The sequence below is a fragment of the Panthera leo genome, chromosome E1 (genome assembly GCF_018350215.1).
Source record: "Panthera leo isolate Ple1 chromosome E1, P.leo_Ple1_pat1.1, whole genome shotgun sequence".
NCBI lineage: Eukaryota > Metazoa > Chordata > Mammalia > Carnivora > Felidae > Panthera > Panthera leo.
In genome coordinates this window covers 47,334,926-47,359,347 of record NC_056692.1, presented here as the reverse complement: position 1 = coordinate 47,359,347, position 24,422 = coordinate 47,334,926, and the positions used below count along the sequence as shown (strand labels likewise).

General features: G+C 46.3%; 1 protein-coding gene across 13 annotated transcripts in view; it reads left to right on the top strand.

The window, feature by feature from the left end:
- PITPNC1 (phosphatidylinositol transfer protein cytoplasmic 1) overlaps nt 1-24,422 on the top strand; it is a 268,172-nt gene that overhangs the window by 163,453 nt on the left and 80,297 nt on the right. For 12 of the 13 annotated variants that reach the window (XM_042917205.1, XM_042917203.1, XM_042917209.1 and 9 more), the window contains one exon: nt 12,624-12,695. In XM_042917205.1, coding sequence (XP_042773139.1) covers nt 12,624-12,695 — 72 coding nt within the window. Of the gene's footprint in view, nt 1-12,623; nt 12,696-13,870; nt 15,838-24,422 lie in introns of those variants that run through there. The other variant, XM_042917207.1, reaches the window with a different exon arrangement.

Below are 24,422 nucleotides of genomic sequence, written 5' to 3'. Positions count from 1 at the left end.
TTTTTTTTAATATATTTTTAAATAAGGAATGTGCCTGGTTTGGTTCACAGGGGTGGTTCTTACAGTTTTTAATTGAAAAGGCTTGTCATAAAGTTTGCTATGCAGCCTGTGTATTTGGGGAGTTCCTCTGAGTCTTACCCATCTCTATTATTTACGTGTCATTCTTTTTCATTGGATGTGTTCTGCCTGTCTCTTTAAATCCCTGTCCTGCCTTCATTGTGTGTAGCTATCAGTATTCACGGGCACCTTCTGCTTATTTCTCCGTGACAGGTCCAGCTTTAGACTGTATGAGCCGGAATTTAGTTTCCCTGCTCGATTTTCGTAGAGGCGCCAGGAGCAAACCATGCCCCATTGAGAAAACATATTTTCATTCATGTCTTCGCTGCCTCTCCCTCCTGGCCTTGCTTCTCCTGCAAGATGCTGTTACTCAGCTTGTCAGAGGACAGAAGAGGCTCCTGTGATGAATGAACTAATGAATGAACAGAGAGCCTCAGTGTAGGGTGCAAGCTGCTGAGTAGCCTCGCAGAGGCTGGGGGCTGGAATACAGACAGATGTTTTCGGCGGGGGCTAGAATACAGACAGAAGTTTTCCATCCACTCGGTCCTGTCCTCTCGTCCTCCCCCACTTCTCTTTCAGGCCCCACTGTTCTTCTTGGCCACCCTTTTCTTCCTGTGCAGCATATATTAGGGAAGTCACTCAGACTCATCGTCATCGTTATCCTTTACACGCAATCCCTTTCTCCTTCTCTTTGCTTTAAAATTCTTCTTCTTGGGGCGCCTGGGTGGCTCAGTGGGTTAAGCGTCCGACCTCGGCCCAGGTCATGATCTCGCGGTTCTTGAGTTCGAGCCCCGCGTCGGGCTCTGTGCTGACAGCTCGGAGCCTGGAGCCTGCTTCTGATTCTGTGTCTCCCTCTCTCTCTCTGCCCTTGCCCCACTCGCGCTCTGTTGCTCTCAATGTAAGAATAAACATTAAAAAAAAAATAATTTAAAATTTTTCTCTTCTTCTTCTTCTTCTCCTCCTCCTCCTCCTCCTCCTCCTCCTCCTCCTCCTCCTCCTCCTCCTCTCCACCTGGGTTCCTCTTCTCAGTTTTCTGGAACTGTCATTGCAGTTTATTTTCCCAATCACCCCATTGCATTGCCACCCACCCTATCTAGGTGTAAAGTCATACATGGCCCTCGGAACCCAAGAACCCAGTGGAAGCCCGGATAGCTCCCCTTCCTTCCTATGCACCTTTGCCTGCATGATGACTGCAATTCTGAGTAGATGGGAGGGACAGCTGGACATACGCCTTCTTGAAATTGGTGTGTGTGTATGTGAAGGATCTCTGCCTAATAGAGGAGTTTATATATGTGACTGTGTGTGTATGTGTGTGCAAAACACTTTACAATTATGGGGCAAAATTTCAAATTGGAAGAGTAAAACTTCCTCATGAAGAGTAAAGGAAGGGGCACCTGGATGGCTCAGTCGGTTGAGCATCCAACTCTTGATTTTGGCTCTCCTCATGCTCCCAGGGTCAAGGGATCAAGCCCCACGTCGGGCTACGTGCTGATCCTGGAATCTGCTTGGGATTCTCTCTCTCTCTTTCTCTCTGCCCCTCTCCTGCTCACGTGCAACCATGTGCGCTCGCTCTCTCTCACTCTCTAAAATTAATGAATTAATTAATAATTTAAAAAAACAAAGAAAAGTATTTAAAAACAGAGTAAAGGAAGTTGAGAGGTACTTTAAGATCTAGATATCTATCAGCTGCCTTTACGTACAGATTGACCACCCATAGTCTCCTAGTTTACAAACAACACAGGCTGCAGCCCCAGAGTCCAAAAAGACAGTAAATCCTAAATTCTAGACTTGACCTCACGAGCCCTGTGGCACATTCTCGTGTAGGTCTTCTGCTGGTGAAACTTGAAAACATTTGCAGATTCATTTTTATTAATGACCCCATCTCAGGCTGAAATACCCTGTACGGCCTTGGAGTACATTTAATATGATAATATAGAATACAGTACCAGAGAATCAATGTCTTCAGGGGAATTCCATTAGAGAGAAGGTCAAGTCTATATTGAGTTTAATGTTCATGGATAGCAGGGGGACCCGTGTGCACGGAGACAGAACAAGATGGCCGGAGAGGAATGCATTGAGTTCCAGATAAAAGCTAAAAGGAAATGATCTTTTGAAAGCCTATAAACACTTCATCTACCCCACGCCAGCTTCTCAAGTCTTCCATTTAACAGTCTTGTCTTTGAGCCTCCTTGGAAGGTTTGTGCTCAGACGTGGAAGGATTCCGGCTGGTAACCGGCAATAAAACACTGCTATTGAGCTCAATCGTTGGTTCTCAAACTTTGCTTGTCTTGGTCCAGGAGGTTCCACGGACATGCCTCACCAGCCACCATGTCCCTACATAATGCTTTATTTGTAGAAAGAACCCTGGTGCCATTTAAAAAGCGGTGTGAACTCCAGGACTGTATCATCCCTGAGATCCTTCCTCATCCGTGAACAAGTATGATGGATGAGATGGGGACCACTTGAAGTGGCAATTTCCCAAACTTCCTTCACTTACACCTCCTCCATCTACTCAACCATGCTCTTTATAATATGCTCCCCTTTAGGTTAAAGTGGACTAAGATGAAGAGAATTTCTGGAATACCTTGCGATTTCCATTAGATCCCATATAGTTCCTTTGGGATCTCGTTGACATATTTATTTACTTTTTTACCGCTTTGAATTTTTCTTTCCTACTGAAAAAGTAGATGTTTATTGTCAAATGCAAGCATTATAAAAATGTATATCAGGGGGCGCCTGGGTGCTCCCCGGCTCAGTCGGTTGAGGGTCTGACTTTGGCTCATGTCATGATCTCGCCATTTGAGTGAGTTCGAGCCCCACATCAGGCTCTGTGCTGACAGCTCAGAGCTTGGAGCCTGCTTTGGATTCTGTGTCTCCCTTTCTCTTGCCCACCCCCGACTTACACTCTGTCTCTCTCTCTCTCTCTCTCTCTCTTTCAAAAATAAATATTAAAAAAATTAAAACATAGAAATATAAAAATGTATATGAGGACAGATAAAAGGGGCTCATGATTTCTGCTGACCTCCTCCCTGAGAATATTTTGGTGTCTGTTTCTCCACGTTTTCTGTGCCTATACTAACATGCTTTTTTTTTAGCATGTTTTTGTTTTCTTTTTACAAAAATGGATCATCCTGTTTTACACTTTACATTTTAATGGCTTTAGAGTTCACCGTAATGTACTTAACCAACCCTCTGTTGGTGGTCTTTGGATTGTTTCCATGTCTTTTATAAAAGTAGATGTTTATCGTAAAATACAACAGCAATGCGATAATGAATGGTTTTTTTTCTTCGTAATATTTTGTACACTTGAGAATTTATGCCCTTCCTTGAGTCCTGAGCAGGGTTTTGAAAGCCCTTCACAGCGGGAGTCCACTTAAGCCATCATATTTAAAATCAGTTTTTGAAAATGATTGTATTTGAAAGGTACTAGGATAGTTTGGCATTTGAAGGGCTAGCACTGTGAATTTCTTCGATGAATAATTATTTCCCCAGTTTATCTTTCTTTTATTTTTAACGTTTATTTATTTATTTATTTTGAGAGGGGGCGGGGAGGAGCAGAGAGAGAGGAAGAGAGAGAATCCAAAGCAGGCTCTGCGCTGACAGCACAGAGCCCAATGCAGGGCTCAATCCCACAAACTGTGAGATTGTGCCCTGCTCTGAAATCCAGAATTGGACACTTAACCGGCTGAGCCACCCGGGCGCCCCTCAATTTATCTTTTGAGTAAACAGTTGTTTTCTTCTTCGGGCTTGTTTGAAGTAGGACACATCTATCATTTGGCAGATGTACACACACACACACACACACACATTTTCTTTGTTCTCGGGGGCCACAGGACAAACTGAAAAGCAAAGCCTCTGCCTTAGTCACCATCACCCCCGACCGAGTGCTCAACTCCACTCGAAGCACTCGTGTGCTTTCCCGGTGCTCAAGAGGCAGCAGAATGTAGGGTCACAAGCACGAACTTCCTTGCCTGACAGCTTGCGCTGCATCTCAGCTCCATCATGTAAATGTTCCGTGATTTGGGGCATATGACTTAACCTTTCCGTGCCTTTGTTTCTTATCTGTAAAATGGGGGTAATGATAGTACATCCCTCAATCGAGTTGTACGAGGGTGAAGGGTTAATAACAGAATTATTATAGATCAAATACTTGGAATAATGCCATATCATGGTCATCGTTACCTCATATCATGGTCACCATTACCTCAGTGTTGGGTCATGTCTGTCTCAGCATGGGCATAAAGCAGGCTGACTGTGGTTACCCTGCATCATCATTTTGACCCAAAGATATACCAAAACTTCCCAAGGTGAAGAAACACCTGGGCGGTAAGTAATAAATGTTGGAAAGGATATAGACAACCTGGAACCCTCATATCGGGAATGCAAAATGGCGCAGTCGATTTGGAAAACCACCTGACAGTTCCTCAAAAGGTTAAACGGAGGGGTGGCTGGGTGGCTCAGTTGATTGAGCATATGACTTTGGCTGAGGTCATGATCTCACAGTTCCTGGGTTCGAGCCCCACCCTGAGCTCCGCACTTACAATGCAGAGTCTGCTTGGGATTCTCTCTCTCTCTCTCTCTCTCTCTCTCTCTCTCTCTCTCTCTCTCCCCCCCCCCCCATCTCTCTCCCATCTCTCTGCCCCTCCCCCACGGCACGAGCACGAGTTCTCTCTCTCTCTTACTCTCTCAAAAATAAATAAATAAAGATTAAAATTTTTTAAAAAGAACTATACTGTGAGAGAGAATATGATTTTCACTTTCCTTTGTAAACTGACGTAGGGGGGGATTACTACCCTTTAGCTCATGGTTTTCGTGGGTGCTGTGGGTTTCTATAGCATGACAGGAATGGCGATCCTCTACCTGAATGGCGCTCATTCTTCCAGAAGTTTTGTCACCGCACGCTTCTGAAGGGCAGCCCCCTGGAGAGCCTCAGACTTGACTCCCCTGCCTGGGTCTCTGCAGCCACCATTTGCTCTCTCTGTGCACGTGTGGGGACTGCAGAAAGGGTTTTCAGCACCACCCAGAAGCTAACTATGAAATTCCCATGGGCTTGCCCCTTTCTCTTTAAGACTTGCTTACATTTAGTTTTCTTCTCGTAAGTGTTTCTGATTGCCATAGCAACCCTAATCAATCACTAGACTAAAAATAGCCCTTTCATTTTTCCAAAGCATGTCTGTAGTGAATTGAAAATTCAGCCCTGCCGTGCATTTTGCATAGGCTGCTTTCGTTTCCCGACACTGAACCTGGGAGTTGCTTGGTCTGGAAAATTATTCTTGCAGAAGCCGAGGGAGGCACTTTGCTTGTTTTTCCTGGCATTCTTTTTCCCCAACTGCAGATTCTCTCGTCACTTCCAAAAGATACAAGCACATGCGTTCAAATGTTCGACAAAGAACCATCACTTTCCTGCACATTCAGCTTTAGGTGCTAGAGATTTCACAGGTACCCGGCGATCTCCTTGGCTGCCGTTGCGTTAGGAAGGCAAATGAAAGATGTGTAGATACTGGGTACAAAGGAAGCTTGGTCACAGCGGGAGCAGATGACAGCAGCCCTACTGAGACTCTTCTGGCTCCGGATGATCTAAGCTAGCAAATCAAAGTGGAGATGACGGCAGAACTCTGCCTCGTTTCTCTGATTTCTCCGTGACCCTGCTACTATTTTTACGGGGTTAGGGGCAAAACAGACCCTGGGTGTAAGAAGGTGAATATTTGTTACAGTTCTCCTGGCCAAGCTGTTTTTCTTCTAGTCAAGAAGAGAAAGGGAGAAAGAGTTCGTGAGAACGAAGATTCCAGATCTTGAAAGGGCCCAGGAGAGGAAGGAGAGCAGGGAGGGGCTGAAGTGACTCATGGTGTCCCCCAGGCTCCAAGGGGATTAGGGCATTTTATTGCCCGTCTCCCTGCCTCATCTTACTACCCTAGAGTCACTGCCCCAGTCTTCAGCCTGTAAGCAGGGTCATCTCGTGGGGCCCCCGGGGCTCCCAAATGCTGTTTTGTGATGCTATTTTTCAACTCGCCTGAACCTCAGTGTTTGTAATAAGGCTGAGTGAACGCGCAGGCGTAGAGGCTTTACATCTAGGAAAGAAGAGAGTCCACGGGGATCCCGGTAGTGTTCTTGTTTCCCTGCCTGAAGCTGGCAGGGGGTCGAGGGAAGCAGAGGAGAGGTCAGGGGATCGAGCCCCTGCTCAGAGGCAGGAGCTCCCAGGCTTTCAGGAAAAGGAGGACACTGTGGGCACGGACGATAGGACGCGTCCTCAACAACAGAGCGGGTCCGGCGGCAGAGCGAGGCGGAAAAAGCCCAAACCCGCTCTGTGGCATGGCCACCGCCCACGTCGTGGGAAGGACCAATCAAGTGTCCTTTTCTTGCACCGCACCCACAAGCCCACAGCCTCGCAGCGTGTCCATGCACCTATGCAGCAGCGGAGGATCTCCCCACCCAGTTTATTTTCTCCCCACGGAGCCTGTGGGATCTCGTGAGGACCGGTACAGTGGGACGGACCAGCACCTGAGGACCTGTCCTGCCAGACACTGCATGGCCCTTTGTTAGATCATTCAGTCTTCACCCCACGGTGCTGAGGTTGGTATCGTCTCCGTTTTATGGGTGAGAAAACGAAGGCTCAAAGGGGACTAAGGAATTTACTCCGAATCACACGGTAACTTGTGAAAAAAGAAGCCGGGGCTCGAACTAACGTGCATCTCACTCGAAAATCTGTATTCCTTCTACTGTATTCTTGCTTCCTGTGGGGTCGTTGTGTCCTGCTCTCTCTGTGGTCGTTGACAAAGCAGTTGACCTCACAGCCGGAGCTACTAAGTTCCAAGAGCACAGAGTCCCCGTTTCCTGGGACCTATTCACGCTTCAACTTGAGTGATCTTTTACTCAGATGAAAGCCGGATGGGTGATTTGAAAGGGAAGCAGTGGTTGGATTCTTGAGGTTGGGTGTTGTGTTGGCTTTTCTATCGTCACATAACAAATTTCCCACAAACGTAGCAACTTTAAACAACACGCATTTACGGCCTCAGAGTGTCTCCTGGGCGCAGGTTGGCAGGGTCCTGGCTCAGAGCCTCACTCGGCTGGGCTCCAGTCTCATCTGAGGCTCAGGGTCCTCTTTCAAGCTCACTAGTTTTTTGGCAAGTATCGGTTCCTTGCTGTTGTAGGACTGAAGTCCGCTTTTCTCGTTGGCTGGTCTCCCAAGGTCTCTCTCTCTCTCGGCTCCTGGAGGGTTCCCTCGGGCTCTGGCCACATGGTCCTCTCCCCTCATGGCGGCTCACTTCTTCAAGAGCAGCCAGAATCTCTGCTTCTTCAAAACAGAAGTCTTATGTAAGGTGCACCAACTGATCACCCTGGTAATCCGATCAGAGGGGCTCCTACCCTATGGTGCTCACAGGTGTTGCCCACACTTGAGGGGAAGGAACTGTGCCAGGTGTGTATATCAGGGGCTGGGAATCTTGGGGGCCATCCGGGCATTCTATCTGGCGGGAGGGTTTTAGTCTTTCCTTCAGGTTGTCCTTCCTGTTGGGTCATGGGCCAGATGGGACTTGAAGTGTTCGCTGTTCCCAAGTGACTGTGCCCTAGAGAGCATAGGAGTCCCCCGCATCCCTTGACGCCTTCCAGGTTCAGCCAATGGGGGACACTCCTGACGTCTCCCTTCCTGCAGCATGTTCCAGTTGGTTGTGTCTGGGTTCCCTTTTTTTTTTTTTTTTTCTGCTCCCACACTCCTGATCATTCCTTCAGTGTTATGGAATCCCCCTCCCCGATGGAAATGTGTCAGAATCTTTAGGGGATGTGACGTGTTTGGAGAAAGTCTAGGTTTGGAAGGTGGGGTACTCCACTTTGAGAAATGTGAGAGTGACCAGGTGAGATGGTGTATTCCTAGCTGGAGCAAAGCCCTCCGTCACAGAAGCTTTGATGCCCGAATGACGGGGTGACTGTGACTTACGCCATTCCTCGTGACAGCAGGGAGTGAGGAGGGGGTCTTCTTGATGGAACAGTGTCGCAGACTTATCTTCTGGCTGGTGAGGCGGACACCTGGCAGCTAATGGTGATGATGGACAAGGAGATAAGTGCTATGACACAGGGACAAACAGAACGCTACCCGCACACATGGGGTCAACATTCTGACATGGGATTTGAGATGGGCTGTGTAGGAGACTTCAGGCTGAGGGAACTGTAGGCAGGAAAAAAAAAAACCAAAAAACAAAAAAAAACCATGGCAGCCAGAAGTGTTCCAGGGAGTGGCGAGCACTCTTCTGTGGTGGACTCTGGGAGGAATACAGGACAGAGATATAAAGAAAATTAGGATCGGATATAGAAGACTCTAGGTCTTGCCTTTAAGGGGGGAAGCTGAGCCAGCAGGATTTGGGGGTTCACTGGCCATGATGGGTGAGTGTAGTGTCCCTCGCTACAATGGTGTCCCCTCAAAATTCGTGTCCACTGGAACCTCAGAACGTGACCTTTTTGGAAATAGGTTCTTTGCAGATATAGTTAGTTAAGGACCTCAAGGTGCAAGATGAAATCACACTAGATTTAAGATGGCCTGAATCTAGTAACTGGTGTCTTATAAGAAAAGGAGAGGACACCCAGAGAGAAGAAGGTGATGTGAAGACACCGGTAGAGACTGGAGGGAGGCAACCACAAACCAGGGAGCCCCTGGGGCCACCAGAAGCTGGAAGAGGCAGGGAAGGGTTCTCTCCCTGGAGCCTTCCGAGGGAGGGCAGCATTGCCAACACCTTGATTTCAGACTTCTGGGCTCCAGAACGGAGGAGGTAAACTGCTGCGTTATACTACCCTGCTTGTACCAGTTTGTTACGGCAGCCCCAGGAATCTCATACAGTGCAGAGAACATTCTAATTCAGTATGGACCTTTCAGTTTGGACCCTTGCTAGGGATGGCCGGCGGGCAGCTGCATACGTGAGAAAAGCAGGTGGGGTTAGACGTCAGCTTGGGAAGCAGCCGGATAACATGGTCTAGGAAAAGTGAGGGGCAGATGAGATTATTCCCCAGGGGAGAGGGTTTGGTACAAGAAAATAGGGCAGAGGACAAAATCCTAGGGGACCCCTCCATTGAAGGGGTGGGGGAGGGAACGGAAGGCAGAGAAGGAACCGCTTTCCAGAAAGGTGGAATTCTTGACTCCTACCGAACAGGATAGAGAGTTCCTCAGGGTGTGGACGACGGGGAAGCGATGCTTGTTTGAAAATTCTTTGATTCTCGGTTGTTTCCATACCCTGTTGCTCTGGTTGAGAAGAGGTGAGAGGCGAAAAAACAGCAGAGCATGGGCTACTTTTTTAATAGAGTTTGATGGGGAGACAAAGAGAAATGGAATTAATTGTGGATGAAGGAAGGAACATCACCAAGGGTACTTTGATACTAGTTTTTTAGGAAGATGACACCTTTCATGATATTTTTAGGCTGCAGGAAGGAAGCAGGGAGAAGATGCAAGTAATCGACGGAACAAGTTTCCAGGGAAGAGACTTAAAATTTTTTGCTGTGCACCTGCTATGTGCCAGGCACTGTGCTGGGGGTTACTGGAATGATCTCAGTGATCTTCTCAACACTCCTACAGAGTAGAGAAGGGTGGTCTCCATTCTGTTGCGAGGAAACTGAGGCCGGGAATGCCAAAATAATTTGCTCAAATCCATACATCTCTGATTTGAGCCTGGGTCTGCTGCCCTCACTGCCTCAGTCCTTGTCGTTGCATTATTTTCCACTGGAATACAGAAAGCGACACCTTGGTCTGATTCACAAGGAATAAGAGGCAGCATATAGAAATAAGCAGATTAGCAGTGGAGGAGAGGGAAGTTGTTGGTGTTTCTATCACATGGTCTCGTTAAACTGTGGATCAAAATTACTAGTTGCGAGGGAGGAAGAGGGAAGCCCGCAGACTTCTCTAGACCTGGGTGGTCTAGAGAAGGGAAGGGATTTATGACAACCTCAGTAGTGAGACACAACAGGAAGCCAGCCAGGGAGAAAGAAGAACCTTGCTTAATCACCGAGGCTCTACTAGGATTAGTGGGCTGGGTCTTTAGGGAAGTTAACCTGTGTAGGGCAAGCAGAACTCGATCTCGAGATAGACTTCTAGCTGGAAAGTTTTTAGTGATCTTTCTGGAAATGCCCCAGGCCAGAGATCCTCCACATTCAGAGGCTGAGACACCAGCCTCTGGGGCTCTGAGAACCAGCCATCAGATAGCCCATGGAGATGGTCAGTCCCGAACCGGTGCTATAGGGGAAGACCTTGACCAGCCCGGAGTTGACCTGTCCGATCCGGGTTTTCCCCGCTGCCTCACCGGAGCCAGGTGTGCTCCCTGCCTCTGGCAAGATTGCCATTCTGATATGAAAATAACCTAAGCCCTTGACTCAAAAATAACAGCATCTGCTAATTTGCATAAGAGTTTTGCATTTCGTATTTGGGTTGAATACCCGGATTCATTTGTTTGACCTTAGTTAAGTGGTTTACAGTTTCAACCGATAAAAACTCCTTGTGGGGTTCCACTCTGATGCACCCGGACCCAGCGCCCCACCCAAGACGGCTCTGTTCTCTCACCATCTGGCTCTATGCACGCATTGAGTTGATTCTCAGTTGAATTATGGGTTAAAAAGGACCGATCAGTTTGCCAGAAGGCTTGACATTTTTAAAAGGGTCTTGGCAGGTGCATCTCTCCAGGTTCACATGTCAAGAGCTCTGCCATGGGGCTCTGAGCCGCTCCGATTCCTCCAGGGCCTCGATTCATGAGGAGCAGCCCCTCCTTGGAACCCCCAGGGACAGAGGGTGTGAGGGCAGCAACTGTGGAGTGAGAGATTTGAGAGGAGACAGCAAAGAAGGTGTTAATGAATAATCTCAGAGCCTCATTCTCCATAAAGGCAATTACTGGGATTGATTGTTTCTGTGTTTCCTTAGTCACGGTTCAGTTTGCTTGTTTCACTTGGATTGAGACAGATGAACGCCGAATGCACACAGTCACGTGATGTCAGAATTATCAATGGCACGTCCAAGGCCTCTGCCTTCCTGTACACATGCCACCGGGGTTCTCAGCTAGGCTGAAAGGGGATCCTGGACTTGGGGGGATGAAGCACGTGGGGTGAGGGATTGGGGACTAATGGATTTTAGATAGTGCACTGTTTTCTCCCCATGCGCGGGGTAATGAGGTGGTTTTCCAGTGCAAGCCCACATCTGCATCCCCTGGATGGCTTGTGAAACACAGATGCCCGGGCACCTTCCCTGGAGTTTCTGAGTCAGTGGGTACGGGGTTGGGCCCAAGAATTGGCATTTCTGACAGGTACTGCTACAGGTGTGGAGACCCCACTTTGAGAACCAGCTTGGGGGCAGGGGTGATGAAAAGCAAGGACACTGGGACCAGGCCACTGGCCTTGTTATCTTGATGCTACTGTTTACGAGCTGTGTGATCATGGGCCGTTTACTTAACCTCTCTTTGCCTCCATTCCGTCGTCTCTAAAGCAGGGCTGGTAACAGTAGTGTCTACTTCATGGCATAGTTAGGAGGAATAAATGAACGAGCACTTGGACGTACTTAGACTGGTGCCTGATGTATAGAATGTGTGCTCTGTGCACGTGGGGTAAATAAATGAAAGAGCCAGACTCAGGATTGTGAGCCTATCGGCAGGAGTCTCATTTCTCCGACACCTGCAGCTCCCAGTGGAGTTGCCGGGTCATTGTACCTATTAGGCCTTCAGTCCCATCTCTGGTGGCCGAGGAAGTCACTGGCCAGCTCAGTGCCAGCAGGAGGGAGGTTACGTCAACATCCATCAAAAGCCTCTCCTCAAGCCACCTTAACCCTTGAAGTCCACTTAATACACACAATGTGGTTCAGTGAGGCTGGGGTGGTAGGGCAGAGGGTTTGGGGGTTTTTCCCCCTCGTGCTGGCAAAAAGGGGGGCTGCCTTTTACATCAAGCTCACCGCAGCCAATTGCTGTCATTTGCTGAATGCCTCCTCTGCGCCCGGCACTTACACGACTTACACGCGTGATGACTTAACCCTCAAAAAGTCACTACTGGGTAATAGTTATTATCCCCATATTAATACTGCCGCGGCTCAGAAAAATTAAATGACTTGTCCAAACTCACATAGCTATCCAGTCATAAATTCGAAACGAACAGCCAGGTGTGTCTGACTTCGGTAATCTGTTATCTTAAAGCTCTCCCATACTCACTACCTCCCTCGCTTTATGGGAATACTTACGTGAAGGTGAAGGCTGGGTCCCCAGCAGTGACAGCTTCTCGCCGCAGAGGTCAGCACCCCGGGACCGGACCTGCCTCTGTTTCAGGGGTTCGCTTTTCTAAAGCCTGTGGTAGGACTGACAGAACGTATTCTTTCTGGAAATGGACAACGTGCCTTCCATTGCTTGGTCGTTCTCTCCGGCCTGGCTTCTGGATGCAATCGTGTTCATGTTGCCAAAGGCGGCTTTTCTGTCCGAATTTGGATGTTGACCTGGTATCTTAACATTGCTGATCGAGAATGGTGCTCCCAACGTCATGGTCAGGAGAGCATCCGGCGGCTGTGCTGAGGGTGTAAAGAGAGGAAGAATGGTATGCTAATGAAACTTTCCTTTTTTTCCCCGTAGTGTTCCTTTCTGCCAAAATTCTCCATTCATATAGAAACCAAGTATGAAGACAACAAGGGAAGCAACGACCGCGTGAGTAGAGCCCCCATGGTTTTGGGGTTTTTTTGATAATTTATTGTCAAGTTGGCTAACATACTGTGTCTACAGTGTGCTCTTGGTTTTGGGGGGTAGATTCCCATGATTCTTCACTTACATACAACACCCAGGGCTCATCCCAACAGGTGCCCCCCCCAATGCCCATCACCCATTTTCCCTGCCCCCCCACCCCCTACCCCCATTAAGCCTGAGTTTGTTCTCTGTTTAAGCGTCTCTTATGGTTTGCCCCCTCTCTGTTTGTAACTTATTTTTCCTTCCCTTCCCCTGTGTCTTAAGTTTCTCAAATTCCACATGAGTGAAAACATGGTGTCTGTCTTTCTCTGCCTGACTTATTTCACTTAGCATAATACCCTCCAGTTCCATCCAATTGTCGCAAATGGCAGGATTTCATTCTTTTTGATTGCCGAGTAATACTCCATTGTATATATATACACCACGTCTTCTTTATCCATCAGTGGACATTTGTAGAACCCCCATTTTGTACTGTGCCCTCATCCGCTGGGCTCTCAGAGTCGCGGCACTTTTCACAGCCCCTTGGGTGGCCAGGCCCAGCGCCCAGCAGGAGGATCTGTACCTAGGACCCCAGACAAGTTCTGGCATTTGCTTTCTGGGGCCATTTCCCTGGGATTGCTCCCTGGAATTACTTTGCAGTCCCGCCTTTCTTCCCATCTTTATGTACTTTCCATGGGCCTCCGTGCGGAAATCTCTGTGGCCTGCGGTGGTTTTCACTGGCATTTGAGGGGGACGGTGGGGACCTTGAACTCCAGGATTCGGTTTCTGGTCATTGGATTGAGCATACGTCTTCTCAGTGACTGTTCACATGTACCTAGAAAAATGAATACAAGCAAATATATGTGCGCATGCTGTATATTTTTTTGGGACTATGCTTATATTTACATATAGACGCACATATCCCACATTAAAATCAGCGTACCCCTCCTGCAAAATAGTTACCTTGTGGGACATTCTGACTCTTACTGGATCTCAGCCATGAAGTTGCTTAGTATTGCTGAGAATCCATCTTCTGACCTAGCATTTACGCCAGCCTCTTTCTGTTGGGGCAATATAATTTTGAATTGCCTTCTCTTGGGGAGTGGATGTTTTGACCTGTCGAGAGCCTCACCCTGAGATTGGGCTGTGGGTTCCATCAGGATCCACTCAGGGAAGAGCCTGGATCGAGAAGCTACACGTCTTCTGCTACGTCATTTACGTGTTTTGCATTTGTGGAGAATGATGAAGACTGAGACCGGGTCATAATGGTCAAGAGAGAGTTTCCTGACTAGGTGATCCCTGTGGTGCCTTGACACAGCCAAGGGAATGCAAAACAGGATGCAGGAAGTTGTGGAGGTAACGGAGTGCCACGAGGCAAGATCTAAGGACTCCCAAGCATCAGCAACTTGAAATCTTTTATTCAGGTGAAAACCATCACTGAAAAGAACTAAGAAGCCCTTTAGAAAGAACAGCTTTGGCCAGGCCTACTCTATGGCTCTTTACATTGATATCTTCTAGAAATATCTTCTAGAAAGTTCCTGCCTGTGGCAGTAACAAATTCTTCTAGAAGGTGTAGGTGTTTTTGTGGGGAACACAGCTTGCCCTTTCAAGGTGGAATCTGCCTGGACAGAGCGTGAGTGGTTCCCAAGGGGCGTCACTCAAGAACTACCTTTCACACCAGCTTGGTGTGGGAGGAAATTCATTTATTCACTCAGTCTTCAGCAAGGGCGTATCAAGCACCTTCTATTTATATGTCACTGTATGAATTGTATGCATGGTATTAAAAATGCAGGCTCAATTCTCAAACGTCAGGTACTCCTAGTTTAGCTGGGGCAAAAACCAACAGAGTAAATAATTTAAAATATAAGCACAATAAGGGGCTTCCCTTCCTTCAGTGTAGAGAGCCACCACTGCTAAGCCCTGAGAGCGGAAGGAGCTGCCAGAGCAGCATTCCGTAATGAGCCCTGTACAGTTGTCCCCCGCCATCGCTGGAGAGGAAAAATTCATTCCAAGACCCCCAGGGGATGCCTGAAACCACAGATAATACCGAACTGTATATATACTGGGTTTTTTCTTACATATATGTACCCATTATGAAGTTTAATTTATAAATTGGGCACAAATAAGAAATCAACAACCGCGGTAATAAAATAGAACAATAGAACAATATTCTTTAGCTTTTACTAAAGCTAATAATAACTTTTATTATATGAATATGATCTCTCTCTCTCTCTCTCTCTCTCTCAAAATATCTGATTGTTCTCAGCCTTTTTGTGATGATGTGAGGTGATAAAACGCATACGTGATGAGATGAAGCGAGTTGAATGATGTAGGCAGTGACGTAACCATTAGGCCGCTATTGACCTTTTGGTGACAGGTCCGATGGAGGTTCATCTGCTTCCAGACCACGGGTGACCGTGGGTAACTGAAACCGCGGAATGCGACATGCGGACAAGGGGATATTTACTATATTTGCAGGGACTGACTTGGCTTGTACCAGGTCACTTCAGCTTCCTGAACTAAGTTAAGAAACCTGGAGTTTATCAGGGGTCAGCAAACTACCTTTTTTGTCAATAAAGTTTTATTGGAACACAACCACACGTTCACTCATTTGTGTATCGTCTAAGCTGCTTTCATGCTACAACAGCAGAGTTTTATAATTGCAACAGAGCTCATGTGGCCCATCAAACCTAAACTATTTACTACTTGAAAAATGTTTGCTCACCCCTGGTTGGAGGGACTCACATCAGAGCAGCACCCAGCAGATCTCAGAATTTGACCACTTGATAGATCTCACCATCTGTCCCAGCCAAATGCCCTCTCCAGAATTCCTGGAACTTTCCAGAGGAGAGAGGAATGCCACTGGCTGGGGTACCCTCCCCCTATAAGTTCAGGATCTCCAATGGTTAGTGTCCGTTGGTGGTTGGTAACCTCAAGGGGAAAGTTTTGGACCGTATCCCTGTCAGCGGCCTGAAATAAAAGGTGCTGTGGTGGCCAACTACATTAAAACCTCGATGTCTAAAATAATGTTACATCGTACTTAAACTTGAACCCTTGGTAAAATAATGACTTTTTTCTCTCTCTTTTTTTTTAATGTTTATTTATTTTTGAGAGAGAGACAGAGAGACAGAGTGTGAGGAGGGGAAGGGCAGAGAGAGAGGGAGACACAGAATCCAAAGTAGGCTCCAGACTCTGAGCTGTCAGCACAGAGCCCGACGCGGGGCTCGAGCTCACAAACCGCAGGGATCATGACCTGAGCCGAAGTCGGATGCTTAACTGACTGAGCCACTCAGGCGCCCCAATAATGACTTTTCTGATTGGAAAATTAATACATGGTTATTAAAACCTGGAAAATGCAAAAGGGTACCCCCCCAAAAAAGGAAAAGAAAAGCCAGTAACTTTTCTGTAATTTAGAGATTACTGCTGATAGCACTTCATGTTCATGTTGCAGACCATGAATAAATGTATTTTTTGACCAATTCCCCCAATATTGAATCACTCAGTAGACTGTTTTTAACATGTCGTGATGTATCCTTCCCTATATGATTTAAAAAAAAATTTTTTTTAATGTTTACTTATTTTTGAGAGAGAGAGAGAGCAAGCGAGTATGAGCGGGGTAGGGGCAGAGAGAGAGGAAGACACAGAATCTGAAGCAGGCTCCAGGCTCTGACCTGTCAGAGCCCAGTGCGGGGCTCGAACCCGTGAACCGTGAGATCATGACCTGGGCCGAGGTCAGACGCTGAACTGGCTGAGCCACCCAGGCGCCCCTTCCCTGTATCATTTTTAATGGCTGCACTGTATTCCACACTTAAGTGTACTTGAAATGGGCTCGACCTTTTTGATGTTTCCATGTGGCTGAGGACCATCAGGAAACGGGGGATACAGAGCAGACATGCCTGCACTGCGTTAAGCAGCACAATCTGAAAATAGGGTGGGGGAGAAATGTTTTCAAATATCTTTCAGTCTTTACAAACAAAGTCTCCTGCTTTCTCTTTTCCTCTATGGCTCTGTCCTCATGAGCAGATTGTACCTGCGCCATTCGGAGAGGTGTGAGGGCATGCGCAGGCTCACCATGATCCCCATGGGTTGATAGGACCAGCGTGATCTTCTGGTTTATTCTCTGCTGAATTCAAACAGTCAAGAAGAATGTCCATGGTTGTCATTTTATTATCTCGTATCCCTTTGTGGTAGGTGCTGAGTTCTTTTCACTACTCTGGTAGGACTTTGAAATCCCAGGTTAGCCACCCTAAAGTCAGGACCCGGGGTTGGCATCAGCATCCTCTGTCCTTGCCCTCGGAGACCTGGGCCGGTCCACAAGAGAAGCGCTAAGCCCCTGGGCACTTGCATGCAGTCCTTGTCAACACAGTTTGCTGCCTCCAGGAGAAATGCCAGCTGTTGTCCCCTGGATTGCCGCCTCCTCCCCAGCCTGCTGACTGCCCGTGGGGTCCTGGGCTTCCTCTCTCTGTCATGGCGCCCAACTTGTCTAAGCTCCCACCCCAGCCTCTGCCTGGCTCCACTCCATAGATCCCCAGGTCTTGCTTTAGACCAGACAGGCCAACCCTGGCCTGATTAGACTTCTTTGCCCGTTCGCCTTCCTCCGATTTCCATATTCAACAGCAGCTGTTGGTCGCCAGCTGCTTCAAGGTTGGTCCCAGGGAGGCGGCAAAGGAAGACTTCATTGGTTTTCATTCAAAATGAAAACTTGTTAATGCTTCAAAATCAGAACGTGACAAATACATATTTATGTAATAATACTTAAACTGTTAAAGGATAGCTTTGTCCAGGGGTTCAAAGCTAGAGCCTTCAGCAGATGGTGTGCGCTGACATGTCCTTTTTCTGTCCGGGGAGCCGTACTGAGTTGTTGGTGGGAGGCATAGCTAGTTGCTAGAGAAAATAGCGGAGTCGTGGGCTATTTCTCTGGTCTCACTGCTTTGCCAAATTATTTAATAAACTCAGTGTATTTCTTTGCATCTTCTGAGCGTATAGTCTTATCGTTCCATCCTTCATATTGCTATCTGTACCCTGTTTCCTCCCCTACCTGCCAAAAACTTAATGAAATTGATGACAGACGATAAGAAGCAATAATTAAATTGAAAGACGCCAGTGATAATCATATTGATGAGTGATTGAATAGAGTACATGTTGCCATCCCATTATCAATTACCGTGCAAGTAATTTTTTTTTACGTGTCCCGCTATCTAGTAAAAAAAAAAGTAGTGGGATGACTAGCTATAAATATCTTCTGCTTGTTAAAATAAAACGCGTATATTGATGATTGTGAAAACCCCGTAAATTGTGATTACATTCACCGGGGCACAGTGGGAAAGTTGTCTTAAATTGAGGCCCATTTATTTTATGCGCGTAATGATGAGACTTGTTTAGGTTTTGATTAGTGCTGGGGAGGCCAGCACCACGCCAGGGTAGGGATCTGTTGTTTGTCCGAGGCCATAAATCTAGGTCTGGGAGAGTCCCTGTGTAGCTGCCGCCGGGCGACTCAGTGGGCAGTGAGCCACTCAGTGGCTCAGTGGGGTTAATGGGGAGCCAGCCGCCGTGCCTTTACTTCCTCTCCCAGACAAAGTCAGCACCATTTAAAGCAGTGGCTCTCAACCTTAGCTGCACACTGGAGTCACCTGAGAAGTTTGAACAACAGCTCATGGCTGAGTTCCATCCCTCTGGGTTTCTGATTTTATTGGTCCTGGGTGCAGACTGGGTTAAGGCAGGTAAGACACATGAAGCATAGAACATGAGCCCTCTAGGAATGCCAAAGTCTCCCATCAGGAGTGTCTGCAGTTTTAGAGAATCTATCCATCCTCCAATTAAACCTGATATGTTCTCTTGGGGGTAAGATATGCAACCCCTCCCCCCACCCCATTTGAAGTCTAGACCAATGGTCGTCCGTGGTGGCCACGCATTAAAGTCACTTGGGGAAGCTTTAGCACTCACTGATGCCACTGTCCCATCCCTCCACGAGTCTGATTTCATTTGTCTGGAAAGGGGTCTGGGCATTGGGATTTGTAAAGCTCCCCCGGGTGAATCTAAGGTGTGTCCAAGCTGAGAAGTATAGATTTTAAAGGAAATATTAAGCGCTATTTAAAACCAACTGTGAACGCTTAGGAAATCAGGTTCTCCCAATTTCTTCGCTTCTTCACACCGCAGGAAACAGAACAGTTTACAAAAAGCGTGTTTATGTAACCACCGGCACCACCCACACACACAGTAAAAGGGCCTTAGGGCACCGTATTTATTCTTGTTTAGCCATTATTCCTCAGCAACAAGACTCTTCTGATCAGGTGGAAAGAATGTCCAGCTTAGTTCCTGGAAGAATGCGTCTATGTCCTTCACAGAGCTCTCCTTGGAGGTTGCCTAAAAGTGGTATGTGAATCTATTTAGTTTCTGGTTCAGCTGTGTTATAATCAGAGAACACAAAGTCATTCCTTGTGAAACAAAAAGATCAGTATTGAAGTCCCAGCCTCGTGACCTTAAGCAACGGAGTGTTGGTTTCTTTATCGAGAAAGGAGAGTAAATAATGCTTGCATCACGAGGATTCATACAGGTTCATTTCCCTGGAAACACTTCATAAACTGTAAAGTGCTGTGAAAATATTAGGTTTTTTTCCGTTACGGTCATACCTGGGCATTAACTCCGTTAATGATTTCCTAGCAAGACCCTGCTTTTGTCCGAATTGTCAGTAAGCTATTTCTTAGTGAACAAGCGTTGATACTAATGTGCTGGGCATTATAACCAGCAGTGAGGAGACAGCAGTAAGACAGACGAGGCCTCTACCTTTCCTGGAGTAGGGCAAAACAGATGAACAAGCAGGTAAACAAAGAATTCCAGCTGTAGTAAATGCAAAGAAAGCAATAAATACGGTGGAGAGGTGGGGGGAGGTGCTCGGCTCGAAGCCAGGTGGTCAGGAAATGCCTCTCGGAAGAGGTGACGGGTCCAGGTGACATGTGAGCACGGAAGGAGCCAACCGTCTGAAGGGTTGTCCAGGAAAGGAGACTGTTGTAGGCGGAATTGTGTCCTCCCAGGACCCCTATGTTGAAGTACCTCAGAACGTGACTGTGTTTGGCGATAGGGCTTTGAAGAGGTTGATGAAGTTAAACGAGGCCATTAGGGTGGGCCCTTATCCAACCTGACCGTTGTCCTTACAGAAGAGGAAACTGGGACACACAAAACTAGGGGTGTGTCAGTCCAGAGGAAAGACCATATAAAGACACAGCAAAAATATGGCGACCTGTAGGCTGAGGGGAGAGGTCTCAGAGGAAATTAAACCTGCCAACACCTTGATTGTGGACTTGTAGCTTCGGATTGCATTGTTTAAGCCACTCATCTGTGATATTTTGTTAAGGCAGCCCTCGTAAACTACCACAGGGACTAACACAGCCCCTGACACAGCCTGATATGTTCTAGGAACTGTCAGAAAACCAGTGGCCAGAGCAGTAGCTGTTCAGAAATGAAATTTGTAAATTGTTTTTTATTCTCTTAAGTTTTTATTTATTTTTGGGAAAGTGTGAGTAGGGGAGGGGCAGAAAGAGGGGCAGAAAGAATCCCAGGCAGGCTCCACACTGGCAGCGAGGAGTCCGATGCAGGGCTCGAACTCATGAACCATGAGATCATGACCTGAGCCGAAGTCGGATGCTTAACTGACTGAGCCACCCAGGCGCCCACCCCCCCCCCAAATTTTTTTTAAGTATCGAGGAGCACCTGGCTGACTCATCAGAAGAGCATGTGACATTTGATCTCGGGGTCATGAGTTCAAGCCCTACATTAGGATTACTTACATAAATAAACCTAACGACAAAAAAAAAGTATTGGAAGCTCGATGACGTAAGACCTGTGAGCCCATGGCAAAGAGTTTGGATTTTAGCACAGTGGGAAGCTATGCAAGTATTTTAAACAAAGGCAAGACACGATATTTATGGGCTTATAAAATAAACTTTTTTGGTTTGGAATAATCTTAAATTTACAGTAAAGTTGCAAAGATAGGACAGAGTTTGCATATACCCTTTACCCAGCTTCCCCTAATGTTAACATCTTACGTAAACCCGCTACGTTTCTCATAACCGTGGGCTTTATTCAGATTTCACCAGTTTTCCCACTAATGTCCTTTTTCGGTTCCAGAATCCACTTTAGGAGACCACGTTGCTGTACGTCATTTATGTTGTTAAATGTTTGCTCTCTGGGGCGCCTGGGTGGCTTGGTCGGTTAAGCGTCCGACTTCGGCTCAGGTCATGATCTCACGGTCCGTGAGTTCGAGCCCCGCGTCGGGCTCTGTGCTGACAGCTCAGAGCCTGGAGCCTGTTTCAGATTCTGTGTCTCCCTCTCTCTCTGCCCCTCCCCTGTTCATGCTCTGTCTCGCTCTGTCTCAAAAATAAATAAACGTTAAAAAAAAAAAAAAAAAATTAAAAAAAAAAAAGAAAGTAAAATTATTAAAAAAAAAAAATAAATAAATAAATAAAAAATAAATGTTTGCTCTGGCTGTTCTGTGGAGACTGTGGTAGGGAGAACAAGAGTGGGGGCAGGAGGGAGGACAGCTGGCAAGCGGTGGTAATAATCCAGACCAAAGATAATGGTGGCTTGGGCTGGAGATGTGACAATGGATAAAGAGAGGAAGGATAGATATATTTTGGAAACAGACCAACTTGCTTTTGCACTTGATGCATTAGAGGAGGGGGGCGTAAGTATGACCTCAGGATATCCAGCTTTGTCTCCTGACCCTGATTGCCATCGGGGGGAACAGTGCAGGGGTTTCACCCGAGGTACAGTCAGTTTGAGGTGCCATTGAGACTTACAACTGGAACCAGCAGGTAAGGAGTTGGATATAGGAATCTGGAGTTCAGAGAGGTGTGTAGGTCATGACCCAGAGACACAAATGAGTAAAGTTATCTAGGGAGAGAAGTGACAGCAAAATGAAAGTTCCAGTGCTCCAGGATGGAGAACACCCCGGTCCTGAGAAGGACCTTGGCTTTCAAGTCCAGCTTCTGATTATTATTATCTCTTCTTGGTTAAGACTCATTTTTGGGGGGTGCGTGGGTGGCTCGGTCGGTGAAGCGTCCCACTCCTGATTTCGGCTCAGGTCACCATCTCACAGTTTGTGAGCTCAAGCCCCACATTGGGTTCCGTGTTTACAGTATGGAGCCTGCTTGGGATTCTCTCTCTCTCTCTCTCTCTCTCTCTCTCTCTCCACCCCTCTCTGTCCCTCTCCTTTTCTCTCTCTCTGTCTCTCAAAATAAATAAATAAACTTAAAAGAAAAAAAAAGACTCATTTTCGAGGCAGCTTGCTGGCTCGGTTGATGGATCATGCGACTCTTAATTTCAGAGTTGTGAGTTCGATCCCCACATCGGGTGCCCAGATTATTAAAAATAAACTCTTTAAAAAAAAAAAAAAGACTCATTTTCAATCACTAAATTGTGCTTGGTTTTAGGGAATTAGATTATCTCATTTAGTTAACTGAGAAATCTAGTTTCTTCTCCTGGGTGGGTGCCTTCTTTGGAGAACTGAGTAAACATTTCAATGCTTTGACTGCTTATCTTGCATGGCTGTGGAGAGTTGGCCAGAAAAGTTCTCCTCTTGACCACAAATAGCTTCCACTGGTAGTTACCAACTGACAAAGAGGGAATTTTATCATAAGGATAACTCTGTTTATCGAGGATTCTTTTTTTGAAGTTTATTTGTTTATTTTGAGAGAGAGAGAGAGAACAAGCAGAGGAGGGGCAGAGAGAGGGAGAGGGAAAGAATCCCAAGCAGGCTCTGCACTGTCAACATGGAGCCCAACGGCAGGGGCGGGGGGCCTTGAACTCACAAACCAAGAGGGAGGTCATGACCTGAGCCAAAATCAAGAATCAGACGCTTAACTGACTGAGCTACCCAGGCGCCCCTTGAACATTTATTATTGCAGTAGTCATTATGAAGTTTGTTTCATTATTAGTATTACTTTTGTATTTTTTTAAGTTTATTTTATTTATTTTGAGAGGGAGTGAGAGAGAATCCCAAGCATGCTCCATGCTGCCAGTACAGAGCCCAATGTGGGGCTCGAACTCACGAACCGTGAGATCATGACTTGAACTAGATGCTTAACCAACTGAGCCACCCAGGTGCCCCATTACTTTCATATTTTTAACATAAAGAGGATGACCTAGATGGATGTACAGTAAAATAATTTGTTTGCAGATTTCAAAATTTACTAAAATCAATTTACAAAGCAGGGGGCCAGTGAGAACTATAGAATCCATATTTACAGGTCTCTGAAGCTGATCTTCTTTTCCTTAAATGACTTCTCATTGAGTCTTATAGAAAGTAAAAAGCATTTGCTTTATTTTTAGATGTGATCTCTGATGTCTTCAACTTTTATGGTTCTCTTTTTAACCTTATTATAACCAGCCACCTACGAAATCTGTAATTTTCTCTAATATAACAGTACATGCTAAAAAGAAGTTTGCACAAAATACCCCCATTTGCGGTTTCAAAGGATTATTATCCACTGTGGTCCATGACGTGGAAAGTCACTGTCCTTGCTCACTCCATGTCTAACAGTATCATTTTGAGGACAATGGAAAACAGATCAGGTTTGATTCCTTAAGATGGTAACTTTGCTGTTTGTGGTATAATTTGTGATCTGAGAGCTGGATGTAAAAGACACGTGAACAAAAGTAGCATCTATCCAACTAGCTTTCTGATTCTCAAAGTTGTACTCAGAATGAGTGTTACCTCTGCATTCAGAGCTAGAACATACTGCTCATGATCATTAGTAGTAGTCGATATAGCTTAGAGCAATATTTGCTTTCTGTCGAGGCTTGGTTCACGGACGCTGTGGTAAATGCAAAAAGGCCTGGTGGTTAGTTCTAAGGGTTAGGAAGACCATTAACCAGACTGGTCAAAAGCAGCGTAATCGAAGGGACAAGGCTGAATCATGGTTGGGAAACCAGAAATCAGGGCTAGAAAAGCAACACCAACTACAAGGTCTAGGTGACCGTTTTAAGCTATTACGGTAATAATTGGCTCAAGCAAGAGTCATCAATGGATGCTAAAACCACTGAAGGAAACAGTATTGGGGAACAGGAATTCACGCTGTCTCAAAGCATTATAAGATTCTGTATTAATTATAAACAGTAGATAAATATATTGGATACCATCAAGTAAGCAAATTTTACATCACCAGTGATAGGACGCACTGACATAATGTGCCTCCCATTGTGACATACTGAGAACACGACATCACCTGTGGATTCTTGCCAGAAATGCTTAACCTGGATCAATCAGGAGGAAACAATCAGACAAATCCAAATTGAAAGACATTCTACAAAACGACTAGCCAAAACTTTTTAAAAGAACATGTCGTTAACTTGGGGAACTGCCCTCAATTAATGACTAAAGTAATCCAGCTACTAAATTTAAGGCCCAATCTTTGATTGGATTCTGAATTAACAGGGGGTGGGCCAGCACAGAGGGCAAGGAAAAATATTCTTGGGACATTTGGGGAAATTTGAATATGGACCATATATTAGGTAAATAGTATGGTATAGTATTGAGGCAATCTTAAATTTCTTGCCTGTGGTCTTTGCTTTGTGGATATGTGAAATGTCTTGTTCTTTGTTCTTGGGAGATACGTGCCGGCATATTCAGGAATGAAGTGTCATGCAATGTATCTTACTGTCACATGGTACAGCCAGAAATAAAATTTTATTTATATAGGTTTTATTTTCTTTAAA